This window comes from Sycon ciliatum, chromosome 9 (assembly GCF_964019385.1).
Source record: "Sycon ciliatum chromosome 9, ocSycCili1.1, whole genome shotgun sequence".
NCBI classification, from domain to species: Eukaryota; Metazoa; Porifera; class Calcarea; order Leucosolenida; family Sycettidae; genus Sycon; species Sycon ciliatum.
In genome coordinates, this window is record NC_088651.1 from 7,987,402 (window position 1) to 7,996,988 (window position 9,587).

The following is a 9,587-nucleotide window of genomic DNA, read 5'->3' on the forward strand; positions in this document are numbered from 1 at the left end:
GAGACTACTCCTGACGTCCGTCTTGTGTTCTTCGCTCTTTTCTTTATGTCGTCCTGGTGGTCATGCGGCCACTGAAACCTCAACTTGTATAAAAAACTTCTTTTCTTCCGACTTCTGCCCATGGCGTCCTTCTCTCAGCTCGTCAACTGTCAACTGAGTTTTTGTCATCACCATGACACTGTCGCGAGAAGGTGCTCTCTGTAGACGGGGTTGGTGATGTCCCGACGTGGCCATGGGTAGGCCTTCACCATGGGCAGAAGTTGGAAGAAAAGAAGTTTTTTTTATACAGGTTGAGGTTTCAGTGGCCGCACGACCACCAGGACGAAATAAAGAAAAGAGCGAAGAGTACAAGACGACGTCAGGAGTAGTCTCCTACCCCCCTAGCATAATGAGGGTCAGAACCGGGTGCAACACCCATATGGTTCAAGTGGTCCGCAGGGACCGGGGCTCTGCCAACCGCGGAAGGTTGTAGTCAGGGAGTCGTAAAATACGACTCCCTGGTTGTAGTAAGGTCACAGTGTCCTCCACCTTGTTTCATGCTGTCAATCTAACAGGTGCATGTACATACCGTACATGTACAGGCATGGCAACATACACGTTACTGTACTCCCTGGTGACAATGAGTCTGTGCTAGGCTAGCCTGCGCCGCTGCGGTCCGGATTGACGTGTAGAACGCTCAATTGAAGTTGAATAAGAATACATGTATTGAAAAAAAAAGATTGAAGAGAAACTGTTAACCAAGTGGCCTACTGGCATGCACTACTCGTACCAGTACGAGTAGTATAGAAGCCGACGCCGTCATCGCGGGCCAGGTCTGGTGGTTGAGTGTCGCCTGATCAGGCCCTGAAAACAATAATAATCACCATCATACTCAGTTGAATGCACACGTGACGTGACTATTGACTTTTGTTTCAATTTGAATGTGTTGCGTTCTTGTGTTTCCTTCCTGTTTTCACATTTTGTTGAGCTTGAATAAAGATGTTGTGTCCAGTAGAAGACGTTGCCCTTGGGCTTGGCAGTACATGCCACAGGGCCATTTATAGCCACGCCTAATGGTCACTTCCTGTCCGTCTGTCCGACAGTCGCACTTTGGAAGGTCTCTTCTTAAGCGGACAACATGCCGGAATCAGTGCAGGCATGAGTGCAGGCATTAGTCCTGTAAACAAGAGAGTGTCTTTACAGTCAGTGTGCAACATACTCGTGCAGACAGGACCGGCGGAAGCAGTTTGTGATTGGTCCGGCCATACGCTTGTCTTTTATGCATTGTGTATGATATGGAGGGTAGTCACATGACCTCCTCAGCTGTAAACACACGTTGGTGGCTATAGAGTTGGTCCGGCCATGGCCCGACCAACCGGACCGGTTCCGCCGGGCCTGGTGCCAAACAAAGTGCTGTCTGCTCACCATTAATTTTGCTTCATCTGACGTATCGATTTGCAAGACAGTATTGCACTACTGTACCATGGTGTATTGTATGCCCACGCATGTACACCCACCCCCACACACACACACGCGCGCGCGGTCCTGACTGCCTGCATGCTAGTATTGGATCACACAAGCACACGCATGCATGCACGTGGGCACACACACACACACACACACACACACACACACACACACACGCAAACACACGGGGACATATACATCGCGTGGTGGTACATACTGATATGACCGGTGGAGATGCTACACTAATCAGTTGCTACTTAGCACACGTCCAGGTAGGAATCAGAAGAAATTGTCTCGTTGTGATAGGATAGACAGGTTGACAGAAGAGGAATCTCCCTTAGTGGAGCCATGGCTGTATTGAATGGTCCTGTACCGGTGTCCAGGGCACGCTATCCTTACAGCACTCAGGGATTGAAGGTGATCTTAGCTTTGTGCTTTGTGTTCTCATCAGTCTATAGCTACCCAGCCAGCCGTGCATCGGCTTCCAACTTGCCACCGCCGGTCGTTATGAACAACACCAGACGCAACACAAGAGGTGAGTTGTTGACGATCGCCCTGCCCGTTGGACAAGGCGACTGCACACTGATTGTCTGTCCCGAGCATAACGGCCACGTGATCATGATCGATGCAGGCAGTTCAGATCGCGTATGGACGTCCAGTGATGTTAAAGGCTATTTGGAAGAAGCTAAACTTAATGGCGACCAGACATTGATGCAGCGCTTGACAACGATCATCGTAACCCATCCGGATGAAGACCACTTTAGTTATCTTCCCAGGATCTTTCCGATTGGCGAACGAACACCGTCCAAGTTCAGTTCGCCATCTCGCCAGTTTGGATTCCCGGCACACATGACCAACAACAAGCGCAGTGTGAATCGTTATCATCACTCCGAACGCGACGAAACCTGGAAGCGCTCACCATCTAGCCTGCGCGTGTTCATAGGGCTAACACGTGACGCCTACGGGAGTAGTGGTGTAAAAGGGGGTAAAATCCGTCAGTGGCTGGATGACGTCAATGCAATGACATTCAAGGGTGGACAGCCCTGCTACGAGAGGGACTGCCATCAAGGAAATACCTGGACTGATAGTGTTTGTGGAGGACAGAGTAGCGTTCGAGTTGAGATTCTAGCTGCCAACTTAGGAAGCACGAAGAACGAGCACAGTGTAGCAGTACGAGTGAAGTACGGGTCGCGCTCATCTCTGCTCGTCGGTGATCTGGAGGGGAAAGGGCAGGCACAGCTGATGGACAGACTTTCTTCTAAGCTAGCATCGGATGTGTACAAGGTAAGTGCTGTGGAACTCGCTTAGTACGTACTCTGATAGGACACACTCTTGCCTTCTGTAGCACGGACATTATCCGGAGCACGATTGTGTTGATCCATTATGGCATACTGTCTTTATGCTTGGGCAGGGGCACGTTCGAATTGTCACTCTTTGTCTTTTCGAGGAGTTTCGTTTTTCTGAAGAGGTGGCCTTATTGGCCTCTCCAGAAAAACGAAGCTCCTCGAAACTCCTCGAAACTCCACAACCTCATCCGATGGGAGAGGTGGATTAGTTCCGAAGAGTGTGGAATAGCACGTAGTGCGTGAAGATGGTCGATCTGATCGGACGTCATCATCGCCATGACAATTCCACTGATAAACTCTAAAACGATAGAAACCGTTCTAATGGGACACTTCAACTAAACTCTTTTAAAAATTTGTTTGAACAGTTGATGAAGACAATTCGAACGCGGCCTAAGATGTACCTCGGACACGTCAAACAAAGTACACAGGATACTAGACATTGGTGGATAATGCTCGAAAAGGTGGCAGATTCTGCTCGAAAAGCAGTGAAATTGGCAAAACCATACAAACCTTATGGCGGGCAATTCCTCGAATTCTGCTCCATTTCTTTATCCACATACCAGAAACATGCATGAAACTTACCAGAAAAAGTACCGAATTCTGCCAATTTTTCTGCCGGCATTATCCGCAAAGGCCTACAGGATACACGAATGAACTTTTATAGAACAACCAAGGAGAAGTGCAGTGTGCTTGGAAAGGCTTTTTCAAGTACTTTTGTTTAGTTTTGAACGCGACATTCGCGTCAGCCTTTCAAGTAGTGTGAGTACAGCACTGAAAGATGCATGTGTGATTATAAAAATGAAAGTGAGAAAATGCACCAAGTGGGTGATAACAATGTGGTAATCAGACGCGACTAGTAGTATGTGATAGGATAACGAAGTAGTGGTTGATAGGATAACAGCTGTTATAATCACACATGTTTCTTTCAATATTGTCACTATAGGCTGTGCTTACATGAGAAATTTCAACCTGGGTCGAGTTCAGCCCGGGTTGAAAGTCTGTACGATAGACAAAATAGGTGAGCGTTTACATGAAGACAGTTGACCCGGGTCAAATACTGATACGCCACCAAAAGTCCACTTCTACAATCCTGTATGGTCACGTGAATACTTTCGCGCGAAATTTGCATCAGACTCTCTCTAGGCATTTGAATCAGGGAGTCGTAAAATACCGTATTTTACGACTCCCTGATTTGAATGACAATCATGCAGAATGTAACACTCAGTTACTAACCAAATACTTTAAAAAATATTACTAGTAGTTGTCTGACCGTTGGTGGCTCGTTGGTGGCTCAAGAGTCCCCACACCCTGTAACTAACTGATCACTGCTGCAGTAGCATAGCACACCATGACATGACAATACGTTGTCTTCTACACTCTAGTACTAGTACATAATGATCACTACACCGGCCATGCTGCTGCAGCAGACCATCATACCACTGTGATAGCATTCAAGTGCACATATGGGGGCGGGGGAGTTGGGTGGGGGGAGAAGGAGATGGGGCGTAATAGCCAAGGCAGTTGCTCAGCTAGCCTGTTGTTGGCAAAGTTTATAATACTCAAGCTGTGCTCTATCCCATAAACAAATTCATGCACCTCATATGAAATCACGTGGGGTTGTCTCTAAAATTTCATCGTGCGCACTCGTGTGTGTGTGTGTGTATGTGTGTGTGTGCGTGTGTGTGCGTGTACGTGCATGCGTGTGTGCATGTATTGCAATTATAGATCAGCCACCACGGGTCTCACATTGCAAACCCAGAAAATTGGATACGGGCCATACGCCCCAAGATGGCATTCGTCAGCAGCGCGTATGCTGGCAAGAAACTGGGCCATCCCCGCTGCACAGCACTGCAACCCATTCTCAAGGCATCGTCTATGCAACGTGAGACCAAGGGGCACACCTTAGCCTGCGGGAAGCCATGTCGAAGCAATGACGGTGCTCGGGTTCGTATACATGTTGGCAATGTCCATACCAGAGCGCAAGTCTACAGCACGGTGCCAAGCAATCAACACGCATGTGTGATACAGATCTCCTGGGCACTAAGCACCACCACCGTCCAGCCCCCGCAGCTCTTCTGCTGGACGCACACTCGTTCATCTAAATCTCCTCGCGGGCGAACACTGTCACTGTCAGCAGACGGCGAATGTCCTGCCCCTGGTAGTGGTATGTCTACGAGGGCGTCGGCTTGGCAACAGGGCTCCATGCGCCTCAGAGCCATTTTGGATATGATCAGGCAACAGCACATTGACTATGATTGAGTAATAATAACTATTTATCATATACATGTCATATTCTGTTGATATCAGTATCATCGGCGGATGTCATCAAAAGTACACAACCTCTGTGTGTTATGTACTCTTGATGTCATGTGTAGCCTAGCCTAGGTCTTTTGACCATCAGCAGTACATGTACTGTACATGTATCATGATGATTGTGTAGTTCTACTGGAGCATTAAAATGTTCATGTCATGCACAGAGACTGATGCACTGTAAGTTGTGTTCTTGTCTCTTGTTTCTCTCTCTCTCTCTTTCTCTATCGGTCTCTCTCTATGTATGGTGTTCTGAATGGCATAAGCGAGAGTTGCACCCTCGCCACACTTGCGGAATGCATGTAGATCTAGTATTACTATTAGTCTATTAGTACATAGCTGCATGATGGACACATGGCATTGTGGTTCTTTCAGGCTTTCAGTTTCAGCACATACCGTAACTGTTATTTTGCATGCACACCGGCCACAGTCGCAGAACTGGCCAGTTGTCACTGGTCATGAAGCAGTACCATACTGTATGGCTATAGTATATTATGCTGCTCTGATCTGTATCTACAGTGTACACTCTAGGCCAGCACTCAAGCGGCAAATCTTTTTCAGGTAGCATTTACGACCAAACCTAAGACCGAAGTCTAAGAGAATTCCCTCACTGTTGTTGGCCATTATTTGTGCCGCTCGTTATCCGTGCCTTTCTAAAGAATTCAGCTTATCACTAGTGAGGTTTTGCATTCCGAAATTCGGCAAAAAGATTCGGCACGCGGGAGCGAGGTCGAAAATGCACACGAAGATTCGGCGTGTTTGTTCGGAAAAAGCTCACTTTGCCGAATATATTTTTCGGATGCATTTTCTTGTAGAAGAGCGCTATAGCTATAGCGCGTGATTTATTCAAAGACGTTTATTATCTCGGCATCGCTTGGCAGGCGTCTTTGGCGACATAGCATCGTCAGCTACCTCTGATTGCTCCTCTCCACTGCCTGTCTACTCTCTTTCGACTGGAGTGTCCTCACCGTCATCTGTGTGGCTGAAAAGACTATGGCGACACGCATAAAATTTGACTTGGCCATGAATATGGTTTTTCTGAGGCGACTGAGGAGGCAGGTTTGGCCCTCGACTCTTTGGGCGATCAAAGTTCGTTGGAATCAGCAAGAAAAGGAGCACGGGACAGGACGTTGCTGATGCTGGGGCTCACGAAATGAAAACACATCATTTTCGACTTGCAAAACAAACGTTGGTGCGAAAATTCGACATATTGATGTTCGACAAACGACCGAAGAATGCTGTACCGAAATTCGGAATGCAAAACCTCACCCCTATCGCATCTGCTTCACATTTACTGTACATTTTAAGACTGCACAAGGCTGCATCGACTCGACGAATGTCACAGTGAGTGTGCAGTGAGTATTCCCAGGGGCCAGGGCAGACCAGGGCTTTTCTTTCCAAGTTTCCATGATTTCAACTACATGTAGATGGTGTACAAGTGGGAACCTGGGAAACAAACGTTTCAAAAGTTATTTTTACTGACCCTGGCTATCAGTTGATGGACCGAGTAGAGGAATGGAGACCCGACCCAAGAGTTATGCTGAGGGTTCCCCACCATGATTCCAATGTAGGGTATTCAGAGAAATCCATACTTGTAGTAATGCAGGCAACCCGGTTGCTTGCATTACTATGTCGGATTTCTCAACAGGGAAGATACAAGGTGTTTGTCGAGCTGGAAACCGAGTTGTTGATAACTTGATATCCCAACAATCATACATGAAGAGATATTTGAGCTGCTGGAGTGATTACAAGTTGTGGCACTCCTGCAGCACACATGTCATTAGCCTACTCTATCAAGCTCAAGATTAGTGATGTGAGATGAATCCCTCGAAACACTGTGTAATGACGAGGAGTGGTGTTTCTTGCCAGTTTGCCGATTGGAAGGCCGACGTATTTCTCGTTTGCTTCAGACGGCAGTCGCACGTCAGGCAAGTGTCGGAAGCGAGAGTTCCAACCTAAGCAGCAGCCGCCTTCTTCGGATAATACCGATGAAGTCGCAAAATACCACAATCCTAGTTTCGCAGATATGGCAAGGCAGTTCAGAAAGCCGAAAGTGTGAGCCGCAAAGCGCACAGCACAGTCAATGTTTTCTGCGATAGCAGCCCGCCACTGTGCTTGTGCATTGCGTGAAGAGCTCGGAATGCATGGATGTGTTGGCGCTGTGGCGAGTTTGATGGACTCGTCGACGCCTCCATACTTCCGTCTTCAATACACAATGTACATGAGTCTTGTAGTATTGTATTTGTGTTCTTTCTTCGAGAGCAGATCACAACTGATTTTGCTTCTTTCGTGTGCTAGCTGACCCCTGCGGGGTTTGCGTTTCGATGAGCCAGCGATAGCTACTCGGTCGTTTGGGTCGCACCGCTCTGGGTGTAGAGGTCTACGGACGTTGGTCATGGGCCGAGTCTGCTGGTAGATCTACCCTGCCGGCCTGCTGCCCGCCGCATTCTAGAATCTTCTGTTTGTTTGCAGGCTGCATCTGCAGACGAGCAAATACTCAACCAGGTAATTGTTGTTGTCTCGTGGCATTCCCGTACAGACGCGAGACGTCCCGCGTGTGTCCGTCGCTGATCGGCCCATTCCAAAGTTCACACCAGACCGCGATGTCCTTCCTCATGCATTAGCGAGCGCTGTGGATCTAATTGATGAAGGGAGTGAACTAATACTAGTGATTGAACACGCGGCTAGTAGACGGTCTACTGGCTACTGCTAGACTGCAATGAGCAAGGGCCGTTGCCCGCGTTAGACACTTGCGAGAAACCTAGGGTGGTGGGGTCAAAGTTCACGCTCGAAGAATGCTAGCAGCTGCATGCGCTCGCAAGTGAGGCCGCGCTGCGTTGAATCAACTAATTACTTGTGCAGCTCACGAACTCGTTTTATTCCTCGTTGTTGTTTGGAAGGAAGCACGTAATGTCCTTCTTCTCCGGTTGCTTTCTTTGAGGCTAATCCGAGATACTGTATATCCGGCCAGCATGTGATAGGTGACTACAGAGCAAAGGTGAGATACAGTCGAGAGGCATATTTTGAAGGATTCCAACTATCGTCGGCAAGTTTCTCAACTGGAGCACTACGGCAGGCAAAGAAGGTAAATCTTGGAATTCATCTCCTTCACCACTTGTTTTGTATACCTTGTCGACCTTTTAAAATTCTTTTACGTATTATGAATATTCCTGCCAGCATAACAGCACGCTGCTTCTTCGTGTGGGTTCGCTGTAAAATTGAAACACTGTTACCCTGTAAGTAATGGTTCAGTGAAATCTTTTCTTTTCTTTTTCTTTGCAGCCAAGGAGTGTACCAAGGGGCTCAGTGCGCATGCTCAGGGTGATGGCGGCAAACTGCCTTTTCTTCCTTTTACATTTCCCACGAGGTGAGCATTTCCTTGGTTGGCTATCTCTTTCATGTCATTAGGGGATTGTGGTGTCCTAGTTGATCACCTTTTTGAGCCGTGAATGTGGTGCACCTCCACTTTCTGTTCCTCACACTTGTACGCCCTCGGCGGATAACTCTGGCAGAAAATTGGAAGATTTTGGTACTTTGTTCTGGTATGTTTCATGCTTGTTTCGTATGTGGATAAAGAAATGGAGCAGAATTCAAGGAAGGGCCTGCCATAAGGTTTGTATGTTTCTGCCAATTTCACTGCTTTTCGAGCAGAATCTGCCAATCCTCTGAGCCCTATCCGCCGAGGGCTACTCACTCGCTAGCTACCATCACTACCGGCAAACAACTATCTACTAACGAGCTCTCATTCTGTTGTTTTGTAGGGAACGTGGCGTGTTGGATCGCTAGCCATTGCGGGCAATGGGTTTGCCCTGCGGGTGCGTCACTCGTATCAGCTTCTTCACAAACACCTGCTTCGCTCTCGTACCGCGCAGATGTTTTGCGGGCAGCACCTTTGGAGCTCAAGATAACCATCGTTGAAAGAAGTGTTCTTCTTTCGTTCAGGTACAGTACCCTTGTTGGATCAGTTTTACTTCAATGACTTTGTCCTTGTTATCACTGCTCCTCCCTAACTGGATTTTGTGCTTCTGGCATCGACGCCAAGTAGGATCTGGTCGGTGAAGCTGTAGTTATGAATTTTCTTCCAAGGCAATCTATTTCTTTCCACTCGGGAAGATAGCACAGGATGTGCGTAAATATCATGGCCCTGTTTCGGGAAAATTAGTGACGTTTGGTGCATCGTCGTGGGAGCTATCTGTCCATACAGCTTATGTAGGTCTTGCTGGGGGGGGGGGGAGGTGATGATTCCGCCTGGTGGTGTTGCATGGTGTGTTATGGTTCTATCTAGAGAGGATAATGATATAGATCAACCAAATATTTCAGGAGTCTTGAAAATGTGCTAAAAGTTTGCTTTTTTATGTCATTTTATGCTTTCTTTATCTGCTTTTCATGATTTCCCAATAATGTTTACTAAAGTGACTGGTTTCTAAACCAAAAAATGATATCTAAACCTGCTAACAAGAGTGCCTGTTCTCTTGCCATCATGTT

At 47.5% G+C, this 9,587-nt stretch overlaps 1 protein-coding gene across 1 annotated transcript; it reads left to right on the forward strand.

The window, feature by feature from the left end:
• Window positions 1–1,685: 1,685 nt before the first annotated feature.
• On the forward strand, window positions 1,686–5,778 carry LOC135824532 (uncharacterized). The gene is made up of 2 exons (XM_065337264.1): window positions 1,686–2,730; window positions 4,518–5,778. The coding sequence occupies exons 1-2, from the start codon at window positions 1,795–1,797 to the stop codon at window positions 5,049–5,051; spliced, it is 1,470 nt and encodes a 489-aa protein (XP_065193336.1). The 5' UTR covers window positions 1,686–1,794; the 3' UTR covers window positions 5,052–5,778.
• Window positions 5,779–9,587: the final 3,809 nt, after the last annotated feature.

Excerpts from the sequence above, each read along its gene's own strand:
- LOC135824532 (XM_065337264.1), top strand. The coding sequence starts at position 1,795 with ATGGCTGTATTGAATGGTCCTGTACCGGTGTCCAGGGCACGCTATCCT. Across the intron at positions 2,731-4,517 it reads TAGCATCGGATGTGTACAAG|ATCAGCCACCACGGGTCTCA; the intron begins GTAAGTGCTGTG and ends TTGCAATTATAG.